We start from the raw sequence: 23,132 nt of genomic DNA, 5'->3' as shown, positions 1-23,132 counted from the left end.
ACAGAGGCTAGGGCTGCCCAAGACCAAACAAGCCGAGCTATGATACCATGTCAAAGTCACGCAGCAACAACACACACACTACCCTAGGGCACTGGGCAACGTCGATGGTGGCTGGGCTCCCCCCCCCCCCCAAAAAAAAAAAACCCAGTCAAGAGGAGATATCTATGACAAGGTGCCACCACACCCTATGTATGTCTCTTTTCAACTTCCCATGCTCTCACATATGGGATAATCCACCACTTCCAATCATGCCATAACCCGAGAGTAGCTACAAGAATTGCCACTGCCAACAAGGGCAGGCCCTCTCCTTCCCCTTTTCCTGCAGGGCAGAACAGAACCTGGACGTGGACTGGGTGTGCCAGACCACATGGTGCGCAAACATAGGAGGGGCACGGACAGGGTGCGGCACAGAACTGGGCAGTATGTGAAGTGGAGTTGGAGCTGGATGGATCAACAAACGATGTTGCGGTGAGGTTGGAATAGACTCAATAGCACCTATGTCTGGATCAAAAGCTAGACAATAGAAACCAGCCCACTGGCATCCAAAGAGAAAACCAGTAAGAATAAGAAATAGGAGTAAACAACCCCCTCTTCGCTCCCACGCTCCCTCTCCTTGGAAAGGCAGAGATTCTGTCTTCCAAATGTTGCCCCTGGGTGGACCTTATCATGTGCCCTCCTTCAAAAAAATACCCACATATCCCACATCCATGCTCTGGCATTCCAAGAGGTTGCACCTTCAGCCCATGAAATAAAAGCCAGCGAGTCTCAACAACACTTGGTCAAATTGACTCAATATGAGGAGGTTTGGCTTCAGAGGAAAAAGCAATGCTTGGGAGGGTATTAATGGATCTATGAAGCTAAAGCAACTTGCATATCTTTCACACGATTTCAGAAACTTTACAGGTAGGGCCTAAACTTCCAAAAACTGGATGGAATGTGGCAGGTCTATGGGCAACGACAGAAGTGAGCCACTGCCTAGTCTCCAAATCAAACCTCCACCACCTGATGTTACAAGAGTATGACTTGGCCCATACCTGATTTAGGAATACCTGATTTAGGAAGTGTAACCCTTCTGGGTATGACAGATAGGCGGAAGGGTGAGAACCGGAGAGATTGGAAAGGCTTTATGTGGTTAAGCTCTTTACTTTCACATTAAGAAGTTCTTGCTACCATCTCCACATTCTTGAAACGCCTTAACCAAAACTGTCGCCTTTCTCATTGCTCTGACAGTGCCTACCTGCATGAGATTCATGCATATTTCCAAAGCCCCTGCATTAAAAGCCTGCAGAGTATACTTTTTGCTGTTTGAGCAGAGGGACCACAGCACAGCAGCTGCATGTTCCTTGCTTCTTGCTGTCCCAGACCTAACCAATCTCATCAAGGTTGGCAATGCTGGTTCTCTGATAATGGCAAGCCTGCCTTCCACTGAAGTTGATAGAAAATCCAGGACAGTAAGGGTGTGTTCAACTGGCTCGGTGCCGCCTTCAATAAGGATGGCAAGCAAAAGGGGGACGACACCCGCAGACACTGCCCGAGCTTTGTTTTCATGATAGACGCACAGCCCACATAATGCACTCATTGACTCCTTTTTCCCCTTTAAATTGCCCTCTGCAAGAAGCTTCACAAGGGCAGGAATTGCATCAGGCTGGCTGCCAATAGTAGCTTTGTTAACGTCAACCAGAGCTAGGCTGGCAAGGATGGTCGCAGCCTTAATTCTGCTATCCATATAGCCCGTTTTCAAGGCCTGGACAATTGTATCAACAGCACCTTCCGCCACTAGACCCACCTTGTTCTCATCATCCATGCTGAGCCCCCATAGAGCATCCAACCCCCCCTCCTCCACATGGTGATCTCCACAAGATAACAAAGACAAGATGCAGGCGATGCCGCCCACTTCGACTATGCAGGTGCGGCTGTCCTTACCTTCTTTTGCGAGGTGCTGTATCTCCTTGATGGCATCACGGCGGGTCTGTGAGATCGAACTGGACAGGCTTTTGACCAGGCCTTCTACAAGGGATTTCAGGCGGATGAGGCCCTCGCGGTCAGCTAGGCCATAGCTGGGGATGTGGGAAGACACGTGGGGGCCTGCGGGCGGCTTCAGATCGACAGCATTGATGTTTGCCCATTGGAAGATGAGGCTTCTAAGAGCGTAGTTGGGGATGAGCTTGGTGTTGTACAGGACCTGCTTGGTTTTTGGGCAGGTTCTGTGTCCTGCGTCCAGCCATCGCTGGATTGAAGGGCGGTCGTAGGTTTGTCCGGTGGCCAGAATGACGGGATCGCTCATAAGCTCCAGTGAAATGGGGCATCGAAAATCTTCGGGAGGGGCAGCAGCCATAGCCAGAACAGGAGGCAAATTTCTTAGTGCCTCTCTCTCTCCCCCCCAGCTCTCTTTCTCCTCCTTCAAAACCCTAGCTTGTTTTCTCTCTCCTTCTCTCTCTCAATACCGTCTCCTATACACACGCGCACAGAGAAGAAACCCTTTCTAAAAAGCCTGCCATCTCTGCCCCCCTCTTTCCTATATTCACATAGCCACTTACCACTCTCTCTCTACCCTCAACAACTATGTGAGAACGCACGTGCTCATCAGTTTCCCTCTATCATGTTTTTACCACTCTCTCTCTACCCTCAACAACTATGTGAGAACGCACGTGCTCATCAGTTTCCCTCTATCATGTTTGTACATGTGCTATGCACCGAATCGATTCTAATGAATAGTGAGAACATAAAAATTGAACTAAAGTCACTGGCATTAAAAAATGCTGGAAGGTTAGAGCTTTAAGAGGGTGAGGTTAGAACTCAAGAACAAGGTCTGAATGCCTATGGCGGTGGCGATCAAAAAATGACAACCGTTTTTTATGCTTTCCTTCGCTTGATAGTTACGTCTGTCAATTAGGTCCTTGCGGGCTTGCCTCCTCCCCTGACCCCCCCCCCCCCCCCCCGGAGTGCATGGGCACCGAGTGGAGGGGTCTCCCCACTTTGCTCAGGGTGTAGGGTGCAAGCACCGCTGCAGTGGCTGTGCAGAACCCACATCTTGTCAAAAGTGCTCAAGTTCCTTGTGGCCTCCTGCCATGGATTCGAATCGCGAAGCTCTGATGAGATACGACCATGTGATTGAAGACTTCTTGGACAAGAAGCAACTAGAGGAATCTAGAGCTAGAGTGGAAGAGTTGAACCTATTGCTGTTTGCAGAAACAAGCCGAGGAAGGACCTGCGGGCCGCCAAGAAGTCACCACCAGCAAAGGACACCTCAACCTTTCCTTCAGGGAATCCTATTTCCACTAAACCATTCCCCCAGACTTGGTTCTCTCAATTGAACAGGATTACACTGCCGGATGCTTGGTAGGTCTGCTTTTTAGGCCTAGACCCCTAGTAGAATTCTTAAGGAGTTGGGTCAGAGACAACTGGTCTGCTATTGGTATTGAGGTAGAAATTATCCAAACACTCCCCAATGGTTACTACATCTTTTTGTTCAAATACTCTAGCATGGCCCTGAAAGTCTTGGGTTCTGGCCAATGGATGTACAAAAACATCCCCATTTTGCTTTTTTATCTGGTCCAAAGACTTTAATCCCAAAGGACCCAAGCCCTCAGCCTGTCCCGTGTGGGTGGAACTCCCCAATCTCCCCTTTTACCTCTACCCATGGATTAAAAAAAATGTTTCCCTCTTAGGCAAAGTCCCAGGTATGAGACCAAAAAATGAGTACAATCCTGCTTGGCATCCCCAAATCTTAGTGGAAGTTGATCTAAACAAACCCCTTATAGATGAAGTGGACATTAACTGGTGACTGCTGTAACCTACAGCAAGAAATTTTGCACAAACACCTTCCCAATGCTTGCTTCCACTATGGAAAGCAAGGGCATATTATTAGAGACTGTCCTTCCAAATACCCCATCCAGAATACCTCCAGCCCTCTTGCTCAACAACCTTCCACCAGCAGCAAAAGCTAGCCCATTGGAGTGAGTTATAGTCAAGCCCCTCCCCTCCCCAAGCACCCTCATCCTTAAAGGACAAAGGAGATAAGTTCACCATCCCCAATAGGAAGAGGACTTTCAGACAGAATAGGCCTGGCCAGCAGTGGGCCTTTGCAAACTCTTATGCCTTGTTGGACAATATCTCTGACCCTGAGGACTCTGTGGACTCCCAAGAGTTCATTCAATCCACCCCCTAGATAGAACCAGAATCTTAGCAGAAACCAACCAAATGGATCATGACCAGTTTATCCCTTCACAACCCCATTAGATGATGGGCAACTGGGTGACGATTAGAACAGGGCTAGCCAAGCCCTGTGTTTGATGTAGAAAATGGCAACCCAAATGAAATGGAAATAGTAAAGGAACTGAAAAGAGTTCAGGCACTAGTGGGTTCAACCACCCCACAATCTGCTTCTAAAGTTGGACCTAAAAAGGTCAATGCTCAGAAAAAAGTCAAATGAAGTGCACTACTTTGAATGTAAAGGGGTTGACTGACCCCTCAAAAAGTCCAGTTAGTGACACAGTGGCTAAGAAAACAAGGCAGACTTGACTTCATTGCCTTCACTGAAGAAAAGGTTGCATACCATCTCTAAAGACCACATATGGATCCTCACAGCCTACACTCAAGGCTCTGGTGGAGTTGCTTTGGAGATGCATATAGACCATTATAATGAGTTGAAGGATGTTAGGATTGACCTGTATGACCAGTGGGCTACCTTTGAAATGTCTACCTTCTCCTTCATTGGCATTTATGCTGGAGGAGCACAATCTAACAAAATCAGAACCTAGAGGACATTGAGAGTTGTTCCTGAACCTATCATCTTAATGGGGGATTTCAATATGGTGGAATCTAGAGATGATAGGTAGGCTTGGGACAAGTCATCAAAGGGATAGAGCTGGAAGCATGACAAATCACCGTTGACCAATTTGGGTTGTGTGACCTGGGGGAATATTGGGGATTACACTCGGCAAAATTATGCACAAGGGGAGTTGACCAGAAAGGCAAGGTTGGATAGAGGATATGTAAGCAAGAGCTTTTGCAACTCATTTGTTAGGTGTGAATGTAGATCTGATGTTTCTACTTGCCTCTCAGACTATTACCCCATCACCCTACTTTTGGACAATCATGACAAAAAGGTATCTAATCAATGGTTCCACATTGATCTTACACTGTTCAAGATGCCTATTGTGCAAGAGGAAGTTAAAAACTTTGGATTGACTTCTTCAGTGTAGAGGTCTCACTCCTGCCATGGCCTAGAGTTTGGCCATCAAATCTACCCAATCTCTGCTGATATGCATCAGAAAAGAGGTGACCAGAATAAGGAAAACCAAAAGAGAAATGTTATGCCTTAAACTAAAGGAGATGGAGGAAACTACAAATAAGGAGGACCTTTTAGCCCAAAAGGAGGTACTCAGGATGAGAGCTGAAATTAGGAGAGAGGAGGAGTTATCTCTTCAACATGTCCTACTCTTCTTTAGAGATCGGTGGGCAGGGAAAGCTAACCTGCCCAATCCTGAAATGTTCAAAATGCTAAAGGTCAAACAATGTAAGGACAAACTTCCCCCTCTTCATGATCCTAATAGCCTAATCAGTTGCTCTGAGGAAGGGAATAGGATAAGGGTATTCAAACATTTTAACAACATCTTTAGCAAAGGGGGTGAGATTACTAAGGATCAGATCAACTGCATTGCCATCATAGGGCAGGCTAGAAAACCCACTATCCCAGATAGCTTCTCTAAAATGTTGGAAAATAATATTTCAAGAGAGGAAATAGGTAAGGCAATAGATAATCTAAAGGTGAGGAAAAGCCCAGGGGTTGATGTCATGCACTCCTCTCCTAGCTGTGTGTGGCAGGAGGCTTTGTCATTTGGGGCTCTCCCCTTCTCAATCAATGAGGCATGGATTAAACTCATCCACAAGAAAGGTGAGAAGGAAGACCTGAGCAATTGGAGGCCCATCACTATGTTAAATTGTGTATATAAGATATTTGCTAAAGCCCTAGCTTTGAGGTTGTCCAGACAGCTGAAGAGTTGGATCATACAAGAACAGAAGGGTTTCATCAAAGGAAGGTTTATCCTGGATGCTATAATCATTATGTGGGAGGGTATGGAATATGCAAAAGAATCTAAACAAGATTATATCTTCTTCAAAATAGATTTTGATAAAGCCTATGATAGACTCAATTGGCACTATGTATTGGAATCTCTTAAACATATGGGTGCAGGTCAACACTTCATACAGATGGTGGGTACTCTATTTGGCAATGCCACTACAAGGGTCAATGTTAATGGTGTGCTCTCTGAGGCTTTCTCCCTAACTAAATCCATTAGACAAGGTTGCCCCTTAGCCCCTCTTCTCTATGCCGTTTTGCTGCAAATGATCTTAACTGGTTGATTAAAGATATGATGGACAAAGGTGAAATGAATGGTATTGCCCTTCCCAAAACATGAACAACAACTATGCACCCAAATGTTTGTTGATGACACAAATGCTATGTTTGCTAATAATGAGCTGAGTATAAGGTGCTTCTAGGAGTGTGTGGATATCTATTGCAGAGCCTCAGGCTTTGTAATTAACCACAAAAAAACAGGTATTAGGACTCTTACTGAAAAGTCTCCTGACTGGCTAATTCTGGGTGTAACACCTTGGAGGATGGGGTGATTTTTTGACTGCTAGGCATTCTAATGGGATTCAAAGTCAATATAAAATAGAGGTGGAAATGGGTGTTATGTAGAGTAGAAGGTAAACTCACCAAATGGCAGAAAATGCAGCCTAATCTTGGGGGTAGAAAGATGGTCATCAACTATTACATGATCCCCTGTGTTATCTATTTTCTAAGCTGCTGGAGACCCCCTAAAGCTAATTTTGTGAAATTCATAAGGTTGTGTAGGAACTTCCTGTGGGGGGGGGACCCTTGGATTTAAAAAATCCCTAAAGTTAGATGGGACTGGTGCTGTTTGGAAACTGGCAAAGGGGGTTTAGGCCTCAAAGATGTGACCAACCTTGCTGATAAAATGACAGCCAAATGGATTTTGAGAAGTTTTCTTCACCCTTCTGAAGGCTGGGCCTAGGAACTCTGACCAATTCCAACTCAAACGATTTCCCAAATGGAAGAATCTTTTCCCCCTCATAATTATGGCAAGCAACTTCCATATAAAACCTGCTGGCAGCTAGCTTGTCTCCTCTCTTTGGTTTGCTTGGAATGCTGTGATGATCTTGTCCTATCTGAGAAACCTAGTAACACTAGGCGAATCCATGGTAGAGATTCTCTTTGATGGCCATCCATTCCCCTACCCCCAGTTGACAGTGCTCAGGATGAGGCTCTTAGGATGCACAAGAATGGCATTTTGCAATTGGTGGGATGTTTGGGATAAGTATAACAATACCTGGCTATCCAGAGCAGAACTGATTAGAACCTACAATGTCTCCAAGGTAGAGTTAGAGCGCTTATTGGGGAGAGAATCAGTTTGTGGAATCACTCATACCTCTGGCTGCTCTCCATCAGAGATCTTCCACACCCCAAAGCATTCCAATGGAAGGATCAGACTTGCCTGTTCCCCATTCCTGCCAAACAAAGTTCTCCCCCAGTCCACTGCAAACTTAACAAGAGATGGGGCATTTGTTTAGACAGATCTCAATCATAATTTATTTTTGGTAAGCCGTGGAATAAATATGTGGAGCCAAAAAAGCATGCCTGGCATGGCTGATTATGCATAAAGCTATCTAGACCCATCAGAAAGCCCTTAGATTAAACATTGGGGATGGGAAATGTTACAGATGCCATGAATTGGAGGATGATCTGCACATCTTCTTACATTGTCCTCTTGCCAAAGAAATCTTTAATGCTTTGGAAAAATGCATTTAGGATTGGAATGGCCACTCATTAGGTTGGAAAAACTTGATTTTGGGAGAAATCATTGGGTGTTCCATGGAATTATGGGTTGTGTTGAGATCTCAAATGATATGGTGTCTTTGGTTAAATAGACTTGATTTCATCTTTAACAGCAACCCTACTAACCACATCTGGCTGAAACAGAACTTGATCCATGCAAGTGAAAGATGCATACAAAGGAGGTTGAGAGATTTGGAAACCAAAATATCCCAACTTCACAAAAAAGCTAAGGGCAGACAGGTTGACCAGTCGATCCATACAATTCAGGAACTGATGATGATGAGAGATAGAGTTATTTCCAAGGATGTTTTGCTTGTCAAAGCTCTCTATCTGTTGTAACTTCTTCTTCTAATTTCTTAATATATAAGCTGCCTTTATTTGAAAAAAAAATTGAAATAAATTCCTTCATTAATGATCAAGTTTTCACATGCTTTTTTTGTCACCCTAATCTCCTACAACCTCCATGTTACCTGGCATGAGAATTTCCCTTTCACCTCTTGGAAGAGTGAGAACCATATCTTATCAGTTTTGTAGGCAACAAGAAGAACACGCAAGGATAAGCAAAGACAAGGAATTATCTAAATCATCTTCCAACATTAAAAACAACTAGATTGAGAAGGCGAAGGGGGGAAGAGGGGGGGTAGAGAGGGGTGTTGACATTAGCAGTCAACCCTCATCATTGTTAGTGTGACGTGGTACTGCTAGCTCTACTTTGTAAGGGCCCTTTATGAGGCAAGTCCATTCTATGTTGTTTGAGGAGTTATGGACTCCTGATAGATCATGGTTTGGACACCGGCTGCTGCTAGTGGTCCACTGTGCCCAAAGTTTTAAGAGACCAAAATGGCTACACGCAAGTGAGGGTTGATATTCTCATATTGTCTGCACTAAGGGTAGAGGGAGATCTTCTTGGGACACAATGTCTTTTGTAAGGACACTTTATGAGGAAAATTCAATGTGTGTTTGAACAAAGTATTGACACCACATGATAGGTCTCACTTTGGATACCAGATGGTGTGGCTAGATGGTTAAGAGATGGCTTAGATACGTTTGGCATTCAATTAAATAGCCTACTTGCAACAAGTGAGGGTTGATATTCCCATATTGATTGTGCTAATAGTATAGAGAGATCTCGTTGGGACACAATGACCTCCAGTTAAAGGGGACCAAATGGCCCCACCTAGAAAATCTTGCATGGTTTGAAATTGCATCGAGACCTATGGTTAATTGTTTAGTCTAACAATATATCCTTGTGCTGGTTGTTGGGTCCAATTGGACTCAAGGTAGGATGTTAACACCAACTACCATAAAACCTCCCTTGGGTGCTACATATAGACATGTTTCCATCATATCCCATATTAATATATCTACCTTTATTTAAATGCATCTATCTTGTTTCATAATGCACAAAAATCTCCATCTTAGTGTCTTGCTAGAATTCCTTCTAGAATGACATGAAAGCTCCCATAAATTGGAGCATGCAGCAGTGGGAAAAGGAAGGTAAATATTTTATCTTCTAAAAAATTAATCAAATGTCTAATAACTTTTTTGACTTCGAATTTCTTAATTGTGATATCCATACTTTTAGAGCTTGTTCAAATGGAAAATACCTCTAACAAATGTGGGTGAATTAATTATAAGATATGAAACTAAAAGGACATTTCACCTATGACTTTTTCTAGAGCCTTGTTTCCCTAGAAATTTGACATTCTTTGATTGCAATAGGTGTCATGTATTCAAAATGTCCACTCCAAGAGCTAGATCACAAGTGGACTTAGTAGAAAGATACACCTTCAAGGACTACTATAGATAGAGGAATAAAATCTGTATGCTTATGGGATGAACAAGGTCATACAAACAAGATACTTGTTCACACGCTCATGGTATGAATAAGGTCATATAAGAAAGATACTTGTTCACATGCTTAAGATGCATGAACAAGGTCATACAAACAAGATACTTGTTCACATGTGAGAGATACATAAATAAGGTCATACAAACAAGACACATGTTCACATGCTAGAGATGCATGAACAAGGTCATACAAACAAGATACTTGTTCACATGCTAGAGATGCACGAACAAGGTCATACAAACAAGATACTTGTTCACATGCTAGAAATGCACGAACAAGGTCATACAAACAAGATACTTGTTCACATGCTAGAGATGCAGGAACAAGGTCATACAAACAAGATACTTGTTCACATGCTACAGACGCATGAACAAGGTCATACAAACAAGACACATGTTCACATGCTAGAGACATTGATGGCTTCATGTCATAGCCACCATGGGTGCTTGTGGCTACGTTGGTTCCCGTAACTCCATTTGAAGGATGGTCATCTTGAGAATTTTCTTGGCCACTATTGATGTGAGCTTCCACTTGGAGGCATTAGTATCACTTGGGTAGCCCAAGTGGTCTTCCAAAGGGCATCGACATTCTCTCAAAGTGACTCTTGATTCTCATAGCTTAGCATTGTGCCTATAATGGGAGATGCTCACCCCAACAACAAATAGGCTAGACTATAATGGTAGATAAATAGGCTAGACTTGGGACTTCCTCGATGAGTTCAAGAATTTTTAACAGGTTGTGTATTACTATTATGTATCGATCCTCCTCATTGTGACCCCACTCTCTCTCTACCCTCAACATGCTATGTATTACTATTATGTCACGTGTAAATATAGTCTATGATTGCACGTTCTCACATTAGTTTCATTTACGTACCTATCGGCCACCATCAAACAATAGTAATAGTGTTCTTCTATATGTTTGAACTATTTCTATGCATCGCCTCACCTACTAGAGAACCTTCCCCAGCATTCCTCTAATTGATCTCTAATCAAAGACCAAGAGGGCCATTTCATTCTAAACTAAGGGCTACTCAACACCCTACACAAGAGGCACTTAAAATGGACTGCACAATTGTGTATAAAGGATGCTTCCACCCTAGAGTATAAGAACATAAAAATTGAACTAAATTGCTTCATTAATGATCAAGTTTTCACATGTTTTTTTCATCACCCTAATCTCCAGTAACCTCCATGTCATATGGCATGAGAAACTTCCTTTCATCTCTTAGAAGAGTGAGAACTACATCTTATCAGTACTTTACCCTTTTGTAGGCAACAACAAGAACACGCAAGGATAAGCAAATACAAGGAATTATCTTAATCACCTCCCAACATTGCAAACAACTAGATTGAGAAGGATAAAATGGAAGAGAGAGAGAGAGAGAGAGAGAGAGAGAGAGAGAGAGAGAGAGAGAGAGAGAGAGAGAGATATTAAAGTGGTCTACTCTCATCATTGTTAGTGCACCGTGGGTACCTACTACTAGCTTTACTTTGTAAGGTCCCTTCATGATGCAATTCCATTTTGTGTTTAAGCAGAGCACGGACTCCCGGTAGATTTTGGTTTAGACATTGGCGAGTGTAGCCAAATTTTTAAGAGACCAAAATGGATATAAGTGAGGGTTAATATTCCCATATTGACCACACTAAGATTAGAGGGAGATCTTCTTGGGACACAATGTCTTTTGTAAGGCCCTATTATGAGAGGAAAATCCACTCTCTATTTGAACATAGTATGGACACCACCCAATAGATCCCAGTTTGGACACTGGATGGTATGGCTAAATGTTTAAGAGATGGCTAGGTGTGCTCCATTACTATCTTTATATTAAGTGTAGCTAGTTGGTGTTACGTGGTCTTTATATTATATTCTTTAGGTTTGGCATGTGTGTGGCTAGTGGAGAGAGGCAGAATAGCCACATGTCTCCCTATACACTACCCTTAAGTAGAACCTCGCATCAGTGTTTCCCTGGCACATCGGTGTTTTGTTATTGCCTCTGCATCTACATACTAACCACACCCACACATACCTTGCACACCTGCACTTGCATGCCAACCACAACCACACATACCTTGCAACCATTGGTATAGTCAGTGTGGTTAGGATGGCTATTATCAAGGTTAGTGCACCTTGCCAGAAGTATCACCACCATGACCATCCAAAAGGAAAAAATCACTACACAAGATATTTCCTACAACAAAGGGCAAGCACCTCTTTAGCCTTCCTGACATTTCTAACCACACACTTAATCTTGGTGAAGGATAAAGTTATCTCGATAGATGCAAGCACTTCCCACCCCCAACTGCCATCCTTACTCTAATGTCACTGCCCCCCCCATGCCACACTCCTAATATTCATCTTCTTTGGTATTGAAAGGCCATAGCACCAAGTAAATGATGTTTGTTTGTTGTTTGTATTTCATTTTTCCATTTTTTCCTTCTCCGTACTTTTTTCCCTTTCTGTTTAAAAAATACCAAAATCCTTAAAAATTGTGCAGATACTTACTAATTGAGACCGAAATTGGGTGCATAGATTGTAATAGGAATCTTTTCTCCAAGTACTTAAAGATGGATGTACACATTGAATTAACACACCACAACATAGCATAAGAAGAAGAAAATACTTAGCAACACATGAACAAGAGCATTGGGTGCAATCTCCCCTCGACACGTGTGGCTTCTTCTCCCACACGTGGTATTTATGTTATTTTCACATTCATATTTTTAGCACTTGGAGCTAATATTAGCACCTTTCCATTTTTTGGACTTTTTCTTTACATATTAATAACCTTGTCTAAAGTTTCTAAGGTTTATGTTGAAATTTGAGCAAAATGATGAGCTATGGTGGATCAAACACTAGAATCAACATAATTAACAAAGTGATTAGTAAGTGATTAAGACGTAATTAGTGAATAATTAGCACATAGATTAATGTAGGCATGGATACTCAAAAACCAGCAAATTCTCATTAGGGCTATGCCTCAATTTATAGAGTTTACATCAAGCATCAAATCCCATTGATTTCTCCATGATTCACTCCCAGAATATCTCCACCTTTTGCCTGATTCTCTCCACCTCTTCTCTTTTCCCTGAATATCTCCCAGAATAACTCCACACTCCTAAATTCCCTCATGCTACCCATTATTCTCTCCCAGTAGATTCTTCTCACCTTTTCACAGGTTCTTTCACAATTACATCTTCTCTTTTACAGCCTCTATCCAAGAGCTTGTTCCCACACACACCCTATTCACTTGTATATTTCAACACCTCCCCTCAAGTGAATAATCCTAGCACACCTGGACCCTGTATCAAGTTTCCCTCTTACTTGATAGCCCGCGACCAGTGCCTCAAGTCCCTAAACTCCATAGTCCTTGACACTCTCTCTCTCTATGCATCCAAGGCTACTACAAGTGCCCGCGACCTTGACTAAAGTGCTCACACATACATCTACCACTTGGCCTACATCATCGGTGGCTCAGAGGTGGTTTTACTTTATTGGGGCAGGTTACATTGGGTTGTGGGGTCTCTCTCTCTCTCTCTCTCTCTCTCTCTCTCTCAGAAAAGATGATCCGACTCCACTTCCCTTGGAGCCTCCATGAAGTTTGCCGATGTTGTTCCTTCTTCACTGGGTTTGCTGTAGCAGTCTCTCGCCATGTGTCCTGGCTTTCCACATTTGTGGCAAGTGAAGGTCCTCCCTCCTACTCTGCCTCTTCCTCGTCCTCGTCCTCGAGAGAATCCTCCTCGAGTGAAGAATGCTTTTTCCTCTCCTGCTGTTGAGTCGAGCCCTTTCTTCTCTTTGCCTCTGCTCTCTTGCTCTAGTAGAGCTGCTTCTATCTCGTGTATCTTCAGTTCAGGTACATTCTTTAGTGTTGCTACAATGTTTTCATAATCTCCTTTGTCCACACTCTTCAAAAGTACAGCTAATGCTTCATCATCTTCTACCTTTTTGCCAATAGTAGCTGCCAGCTGTTGCTTAATGCTTTTATATTTGTTCAAGTGTGTGATTAAAGGTTCACTTTCCTTCATGTCCAATTTGTAGAATTGCATTAATAGATTTATCTTGGAATTTTTTGCTTGTGTACCAAATAATTTATTGAGTTCATCCCATGCATCTTTTGCCCACTGTATCCCTGTCATATGATGAATGATTTCATCATTTAAACTGAGTGCAATAAGTCCCAATGCTTTTTCATTCCTACTCTTCCACTCATTTTCTCCTCTCTCTGGGCATTCATCTCTCCCTTCAACTAATCCCCATAGATTTTTCCTCATCAGCAAATACATGGTTTTTGTCTGCCATGTATAAAACTGTTCCCCATTAAATTTGGCTATTTCCTGTGCTGAATTCATGGTGATGTGAAGGGGGTCTTACCTCTTGATCCAAATTCAAGATTCAAGGGCAGTGTCTACCCTTTTACAACTCAATCTGGTGTTTAATAGATGATTATAACAATTTTATCAGCATAAAATCACCAGAAATTACATTAAATTAAGGGTAACCAATTTGTACGGGATGGTTGGAGTACCAAACCAACTCCGATTTGCAATCTGAAGCTTTAGGGATCTGTATCAGATACCTAATGGTTAATTTGAACCCTCAATTGCACCAAAGTACAGTGATTAGCACTGATTAATCACTGATTAATCACTGATTAGCAAATTAATGCTCTGGTTTGTGTGCAGAAAACAGAGTATGCGGGGAGTCCAGATCTGGTGCCTTCCACTTCAAATGAGCTCAAATGCTTTCAAAGGCATCAATAGCAATGAGTCTAGTAGAGGATTAAGCCAAGAAACATAAGATTTGACCAAATAATGAAAGCTTAATCTTTGTTTTACCAAAGTCACTTGCAGATTTGATGAAGAGCTTTGATCTCAATGTAGACTTGATGAAATTGAATTCTGTCTTCACCAGCTTGTAGAGAATGCTTGATTTCCCCTTGGGCTAAGAGGAATTAGAAGGATTTGATTTGAGCAAGGAGTAATCTTCAATTTGCTTCAAAAAAAAACGCGCCGGCCAAAAACGTAAAATCTGCTTCGTCCGTTGGCGGTTTGCTGCGCCGTCTTGCTGAGCCTGTAGCCAAGGATGTTGGCTAGCTTGTGTTAGAAGCTTAAGACCTAATGTTGACTGTGCAAGAAGAATGGAGTCCTCCACTGACTGGGGGTGAAGGGGAGAAGTGAAAACTCACTAAAAAACTTGATTTTTTGCTAATTACCTACTAATCCTGATTAATTAACTAATGGGGTCATAAACTTGGTTGATTCTAGGCATGGCTCTGATACCATGTTGAAATTTGAGCAAAATGATGAGCTATGGTGGATCAAACACTAGAATCAACATAATTAACAAAGTGATTAGCAAGTGATTAAGACGTAATTAGTGAATAATTAGCACATAGATTAATGTAGGCATGGATACTCAAAAACTAGCAAATTCTCATTAGGGCTATGCCTCAATTTATAGAGTTTACATCAAGCATCAAATCCCATTGATTTCTCCATGATTCGCTCCGAGAATATCTCCACCTTTTGCCTGATTCTCTCCACCTCTTCTCTTTTCCCTGAATATCTCCCAGAATAACTCCACACTCCTAAATTCCCTCATGCTACCCATTATTCTCTCCCAGTAGATTCTTCTCACCTTTTCACAAGTTCTTTCACAATTACATCTTCTCTTTTATAGCCTCTATCCAAGAGCTTGTTCCCACACACACCCTATTCACTTGTATATTTCAACAGTTTACACATGAAAGAACCTTTGCCTAATAAATCTAAATGGGCTATACATACACAACTACTTGTGCACACATGCACATAAAATAATCTTATGCACATACACACATAAAATCTAGCCACATAATAGGCTATAAATGATCAATTAAATGCTAATACAAAAATATCATAATTAGCACATGATCTTGGTCTTCACACCACCGCTCAGTCCACCATCTGTATGACACCTCAATCGATACCCTCACACATCTCACTGCCTATACTCATAGACATAATACACATTAGTTACACAATCAATTGAACACATGAATCAATCCCAACGCTATCATGAGAAATAGGCAACTAGAATATCAAATCACACATACCCACCTTTGGCATGGCACACATGGGCATTAAAAAATATAATTCCCAATAACTCAAGAGTGATTTTCGTAACATTCCCTCTTGCTTGGTTTACAACTAGCCTCAGTGACGTGAATCTGTGAGAGAATGGCTTCATGATTGGTGTGGAAAACTCGATCAACACATAATGTAGATATGTAACAATTCGATCAAATGAACATATGTGAAACGAGTTTAATTGTTCCATACCATAGAGGAACATTCTATAAGAATATGGCACAACGAAAATAGATAGCAAGACAAAGCACAATAGATAACGAAATAGATACACAATGGAGATAGCAAGACAAAGACCAATAGACATTGCACACTTACATCATATTTTCTATGAAATGCCTTTAGCATAGAATTAGTTTGCATTGAAAACCTTATTTCAAAAATCAAGATTCTCTCAAATCTTTGCAGAACTATGTTTTTTTTTTGAAATTTGATTAGCATATAAAAAGGGACCAAGCCTAGGATATTGTACCTTTGATACCTCTGCAAGATAGTGGCCCACTCTATACTTGGAGTAGACAACAAGGGTGTAGGTCACCATCTTAGCATCTCAAGAAGAGAGAAGCTCACCATGGAAGCTTGCTCTAGGTAAGAAGATAAGGAAATGGTCATATGTATCAAAAGATATCAAAGGTGTCAAAAGATATCAAAGGTACAATATCATAAAGCTGGTTCCTTTTACTAGTCCCAAGGCCCCCATATGCCCTGCACAACATATGTTCAAATGCCCCTAAGCCCCATGTGCCTAGGCTTATCCCTCATATGTATGTGCTCACTAAAATCCCTTCATTACAATAGACATATCTAATTCAAGTGATATTATTAAATGTTTAAGATATATACCAACTTCATAGACCTAGACAGATTCGCAATTATTAAAAGATCAATAAAGATTGCATTTAGTTTCTCAAGCATATCTTCAAGAATTATAAACACTTAAAGAGGAATTATAATTTTTGAATTCAAATACTAACATCTATCTTAAGATATCTAAACATCTATCTTAAGATATCTAAACAATTTCAATTTGGGTCAAGACCATTTTAACCTCTACCAACAAGGTTTGAAGAATAACATGTTACTCACTTTTCATTTGACGAGTCTTGCACACTTTAGCACACATACTCTAAATCTTTTTCACAGCATAGATATTGATTTAAGGCCTTCTAAGTAAGAATTTAAATTAAAAATGGTTTTAGATAAAGAAAATTTATGTCAGAATTTAAGTTTCAGAGGGAACTAGCCAATCTATCTCAAACTTCTATTATGTAGGAGTGACATATGGAGTTAATATGGTGGCATAGGACATCAGATTGATTTTATGTAGATACACCATACACATTTATGTCTTCTATCTTATACCACCTTATGTGTGTATGTGGAATGTGTAAGTATACACTCCATGCCCACCTCTCAGCATGTATCTCACTTTGATGTATAATGCACATTTGTTAGGCCCTCATTATGAGGAGTAGCCATGGTGCATATTTCTTTAGTAGGAACCGGCTTAGACGCCGATGGGGTCATTATTGTGACCATTGATGATGGTTAGGAGATGGTCAGTGGTATGAGCATTAGCGGGAGCCCTTGAGGCGACGGTATGAGGAATATTACCTAGGATATTCCCTCAGATACCAGGTTTATCATTAGTGGGCGGTGGTTAGTGGCCCGCTTTCTTGATAAACGGGTGGTGACCGTGTCTATGTAGTGTAACCGCCCTCGTTGTATACGCATCTACCACACCGTCTACAGTACAATATATGGACATGGTTTCCATGAGCTAAGGTATCCAATTCTTGTGAGTATCCACCCCCTTCTACACTTAGTACATCCTCCATCCAAAGTTTATCTACATCACCATCTAATCTCTACTTAAGAGCGCACGGGTGAACATCACCATCACTTGTACCTCTTTGGTATAATCAAAATTTTTGAATTCTCTCCATTTGGTGCAAAATTAATTCCTAGTAGCTGTACTTGCAAGTTTAACCATGCTGGGAATCGGACCCAGTCCACTGGCATAAACCAATGTGCTCAATACACCACAAGGTTTGGGGGGGTGTTGGTTGTTGAAGAAGCAAGTAGATCATTAATTGATCTACATGCAAAAGAGGGGTGGTAGCAGGCTATGGGTGTAAGTAGTGTGCATGCAAGGCACAAACAAAGGAAAGCAGGCTAACGGTGTAAGAAGCATCCATGTAAAGTCACAAACAAAGGAAGGAAGCCAAGCCATACAATCAAACAAACTGGTGTGCATGCAAAGGCACAAACAAGGAAAGGAAGCCTAGCTAGTGTGCATGCAAAGGCACAAAAAAGGGAAGGAAGCCAAGCTGAATGACCCAACAAACTATGTTAATTCAAGATAGTAGAAAGCATAAACACAGGAGAATAATTAATTCAAGGAGCTTATGCATTAACAGATAGGTGAAAAACAACTCGAATCAAGTTCAAGAGCCAACATATGTGTCTACATTGTTCACATGCATCTCATAATTTGAGATGATGTGGAGAATAGTAGAGTAAGGATTGTAGGAGCAAAGTGAATTTCTCACATATCACAGTTTGACAGTTAGTTAAACCACAATTCAAGCATCAAATAACTATGTAAAATGTGCAAGCATCAACATAACTCTTTAAACTGTGCAAGCATCAACACTTATAGTACAACATACGAATACAGAGTCAGCCACACATGTATATACACAGTCAGCCACACATGCAAGCTTGCAAAAGAGAGTCAACCTTAGAAGCAAGCTTGCAAAAGAGAGTCAACCTTAGAAGTAAGCAATTTCAGAACACAAGAAAGGACCTGTAGTAGCCTATCTTAAGAGATTAACATGCAAGAGATCCCAATGCTGGCGTTCTAACTTATGACGTTCAAAGCTTACAGCTCTTCACAATAGTAAACAAAAGCCTTAAAAAAAAACTACAACAAAACAACATAAAAAAACATGGTTTCTAGGCATCATGGGAGACTTAGGTCTCTAGGCATCATCGAACTGGCCTGCACCCACAGGGAAGCATAACTGAGTGCACAGTGTAGAAGCCCAGCATCAGGCTAAGCCATCGTAGTTGTAGTGAGAAGCGGCCATAAAGGGGCAAGGTCCGAGCGCACAGTGTAGAAGCCCAGCATCATCAAGCAAAGGGAAGACTAGAGCTGCCTTGTTTGGCTTGAGCAAAGAAGATCTGAGTGCATAATGTAGAAGCCCTAGCCACAACTATAGTGTAGCCACATAGAACCATGGCTAGCCGACCATAGAAGAGCATCCACCCCTAGCCACTACTATAGTGCAACCACAGAATCCTAAAAACTCGGCATGAAATTCTGAGGTTCTTGGGTGAATGATCAAAGATTTGAACATGCTGAACAAGCCCTAGCCTTATTAGAATCATGGCTAAGGAAATATTTTGCCTGAGCCTCTGACGTTGACTGGTACTGACATTAATAAATCGTCCTCCAAAGAGCCACATATACCGACGTCGCTCAATAGGATCAGGAAAGTAAAGACTCTCAAAATGACGTGCGAGTCTCACTCTGCTTACTCGGGTCCTAGCAGAGTTGATGAGGTGCTCGAATGCAAAGGCTATCATATTCTGACTCTGGGAGAGTTCAGGAATGCCAGATAGATTCGGGGTATCCATCTATAAATTTCCAATTCAATTTATGAGTTTTCAATTTTTAAAGTTCATTCAACATAATATTAACATGTGAAAACATTATTTTACAGATTTACTTTAACATTTTAAGCAATTTTTGTTGCTGTTACATAAATTTACAATAGCGCTCTGATACCAGCTATAGGATCCCACTGCCCCCTCCGCACATTGGATTCCCGGTAGGTGGCAGCAGAAGCAGCTCCCTCATGCGCAGGGCAGAGTTTCCCACTCGGGGCCTCGCCCTCGAATGTCTGGGCACGAGACTAAGCTGGTGGTCATTCCGAAAACCAAAACCGGGAAAATTTTCCATGCCCGAAAAATGGGGACGATTCCACCATTTTGAATTTCTTAACGAGTTTTTCTAACGAGGTTAAGATACTGAACTAACCTTCATTTGAATAAACCAGATAGAAGGGAAACTATTATAGACTTACCCATCTTACGGGTACCAGATTGGAACCAAATCTTTCATGTCCATATTGATGCTTCAAACTTTGCAATTGGATGTATTTTGGCTCAATCGGGAGAACATAATAAGGATTTCCCAATCTCATTTGCTAGTCGGCAGTTGAACAATGCTGAGAAGAATTATACCACAACAGAAAGAGAAGGTTTGTCCATGATATATGCAGTGAAAAAGTTTCGCCATTACCTTTTGGCAAACAAATTCATATTTTTTGTGGACCATCAAGCACTGCTATATTTGGTGAATAAGCCTTGTGCAACCGGAAGGATTGTGAGGTGGTTTATCATCCTTCTTAAGTTTGATTTTGAAGTGGCAGTCCGAAAAGGAACAACTCATCTTAGGGCAGATCATTTGTCTCGAATCACCTCTGGCGAAGCTCCTGTGGGTGTGGATGATGATATGTTAGATTCAACACTTTTCCTTGTAGAGACAGCTCCTAACATGAGTTGTCAATTTGTCCATTTTGGGGGTCATTTATGAAAGGTGTAAGGGGTGTCATTAAAAGGTTGACTTTTTTGATTCCCACTTACCTTTTTGGGAAAATGTCCCTTTGATTTTAAATTTAAAAAATATTTCCCCCAAAAAGAGAAATTCGTATTTCGCACTAGACTCAAAAAAAAAAATAAATTTAATATTTCATAAAGTCCGGTTCACGGCGTGAACCATTTTCTGCAACTTTACAGAACTTGAGTTCACGCCCAAATTTCTGCAACTTCACGAAACTTGAGTTCACGCCCCCAAAAGATTCACGTCCTTTGAAACCGTAAAAAAAATAATGAATTTAATATTCCATGAAGTCTAGTTCACGGCGTGAACCATTTTCTATAACTTCACGGAACTTGAGTTCACGTCCAAAAGGTTCATGTCCTCGGGAACCGCGCATAAAAAAAATCAAAATTTATAAATCTCGTGAAGTCCGTGCGGCGAAAAAAAAGACTCTGGAGCAAAACAACCCTGTTTGGAGAACCGTATCTCCTAAACCATATATCTGATGAAGGCACTCTAGAGCTCATCGAAAAGCTGACATCAAGCTCTTTGACTTTTGACTCGGTCGTCTCTGAAGTCAAAATCGACCATTTTGGCCTCAAAATTTGACCCAAAAATTGAGGTAAAAAATCGCCCAAAAACCACAAAAAATCACAAAAAATAGCGTAAAAACGACAACAAGCCATATCCGAGCTACTTTTTGAAGGTCTAAATGACAAAATCATGGACGACTGAGGGAAACAAAGTTGTAGTACTCCAAAAATACTACAACTCCCTCATACATAGTTTTTCAAAATTCCTTTTAGAACACCTTCAAAAACGTGCTGCAAAACAGGGAAAAAATTATCAGAAAAACTTTTCGTCTTGAGACAGTGATGGAAAATAGAACCTCCTCTTCATCCGGGAAGTTACTAGCATACGCTTTTTTTGAAAAATTATCTCTAAGACGTCGTTCATGTGCGTATAGCGCCTAAGCTAATTAGGGCAAACAGACACCCGTTTGACCCAACGAAGAGTATGCCAACACTATTGAGGCTTTAACGGGCTATGGGAGAATATAAAGAGCAAAAAAAAAAACTGTGATTGCTCATTAAGGAGCATTTAGGCACTCTGACATGGCCACGATGATAGAAGGTTTGCCAGGGATCACACAAGGACTGAACCCAATGGCTGATATCTTTGAGCCATTGAGATCTATGTTTGCAGCATATAGGATTTTCAGAGATGGTCTAGGTTTTATCCGAAGAATAAAATCTCTAATGGATTCATTTAGTTGATGCTCAATTGAATAGAGTTCTGTTGCTGCACTCCACCGATCACCTTGACTAGAAAAGCCATGTAAAGGCTGATTTCAAGGTTTTGAAGTTGGTCTTGATCGTCGGCATCAATGCGATGAACCATCGACTAGATTTTCCCTCTAAGCATAAGTTCAATGCATGTACCTTAGTGGGGCAGTTGGGATTTCCAAAGGCTTCACATCTCTGTTCAAACATTTACATGAATTGAACAGGGTCTGTTGTTTCGTCGTATTTGCCCATAATTTTAAAAATTTATACGACAGTATTTCTATATGAGTCACACTAAGGCTGTATGTGAGTCTTAGGCTACCCCCTAGACTAGTCAGTATGTCCAAGGTGTGGGCATCCAAGAAAGGGTTGGTACTTATAGGATTTTTAGAGATGTTAGATAAGGGACCAAAGCCCGATGGGATCAAAGTGAAAAGGGGTGTAAAACCTAGACATCCTTAATGCCTCTACAAGTGAGGAACGAAATGCCTTGTGTTGAGTGCAATCACTACGACCATCCCAATCCTCATTGTGCATACAAGGCACCTATTCTTCTATACTACATATATTGTAAAACCTTTGACCATGATACTAAAAAGTGTCCCACTTCATCCACAATTGACTCAAAACCTCCATCTCCCGTGCACCAAACCGAAATAGTCCAAAGGGTAGAAACTGCTCAGGAAGCAGTTAATCGAACACTTCAATGTTTTTATTGTCGAGGACCTCACAAGGTGGCAGACTGCACAGTTTGGAATACTTCCATGCCCATAGTCACCGACACTTTGTGACCCATGTGTGAACGATGTGGCATTGATCACATGTTCCAAGATTGCCCAAGAAGAGTTGCCTCAATGCAACTTGCCTCACAAAATACAACTCTTAACATCTTAAGTATACAAAACGGGAAATTATCCACGGTACCCTTGAATGTGCTCGTTTACAAGCCAAGGCACGAGGAACAGTAAAAAAAGAATACAAAAGACAATACCTCAATATGGGTAGAAGAATGTCATGCTTTAAAATAGAACCCAAAAGAGACAACAAAACCTTCTAAACCCAAGAAAAACAAGGGACAACAAACTATTGAAACCAAAGGTGAATTAAAAGACAGGGAAAAGGAGCCTGTAGAGGACATAAACCCGAAAGGGGACATAAAAACAAAAGGGCCAAAAGCTATACACGATGTAGTAGCATCCACATCAAAAGCCACCACACAAACCACAACACCCATATGTGCGACACATGATACAAAAGCCAAAAGAAAATTCGATCTCATCGCATAGGTAAACATAATGAAAAACAGACAAACTAGAGAAAGTCAGAAAATGAAACAAGTTCTAGTACGTCACTAAGTGAGGATGAAACAAGTTCTTACTCTTCACTCAGTGCA

At 41.4% G+C, this 23,132-nt stretch overlaps 1 protein-coding gene across 1 annotated transcript; it reads right to left on the bottom strand.

The window, feature by feature from the left end:
* Positions 1 to 854: 854 nt before the first annotated feature.
* LOC147615263 (U-box domain-containing protein 8-like) lies at positions 855 to 2,662 on the bottom strand. The gene has a single exon (XM_086779340.1). It carries the CDS (start codon positions 2,333 to 2,335, stop codon positions 1,148 to 1,150), a length of 1,188 nt encoding a protein of 395 aa, XP_086635466.1. The 5' UTR covers positions 2,336 to 2,662; the 3' UTR covers positions 855 to 1,147.
* Positions 2,663 to 23,132: the final 20,470 nt, after the last annotated feature.

Source organism: Cibotium barometz, chromosome 40 (genome assembly GCF_041138505.1).
Source record: "Cibotium barometz isolate CiBa-2024 chromosome 40, ASM4113850v1, whole genome shotgun sequence".
Classification (NCBI taxonomy): domain Eukaryota; kingdom Viridiplantae; phylum Streptophyta; class Polypodiopsida; order Cyatheales; family Cibotiaceae; genus Cibotium; species Cibotium barometz.
The sequence above is the reverse complement of the archived record's forward strand: the minus strand, read 5'-3'. Positions and strand labels throughout refer to the sequence as shown.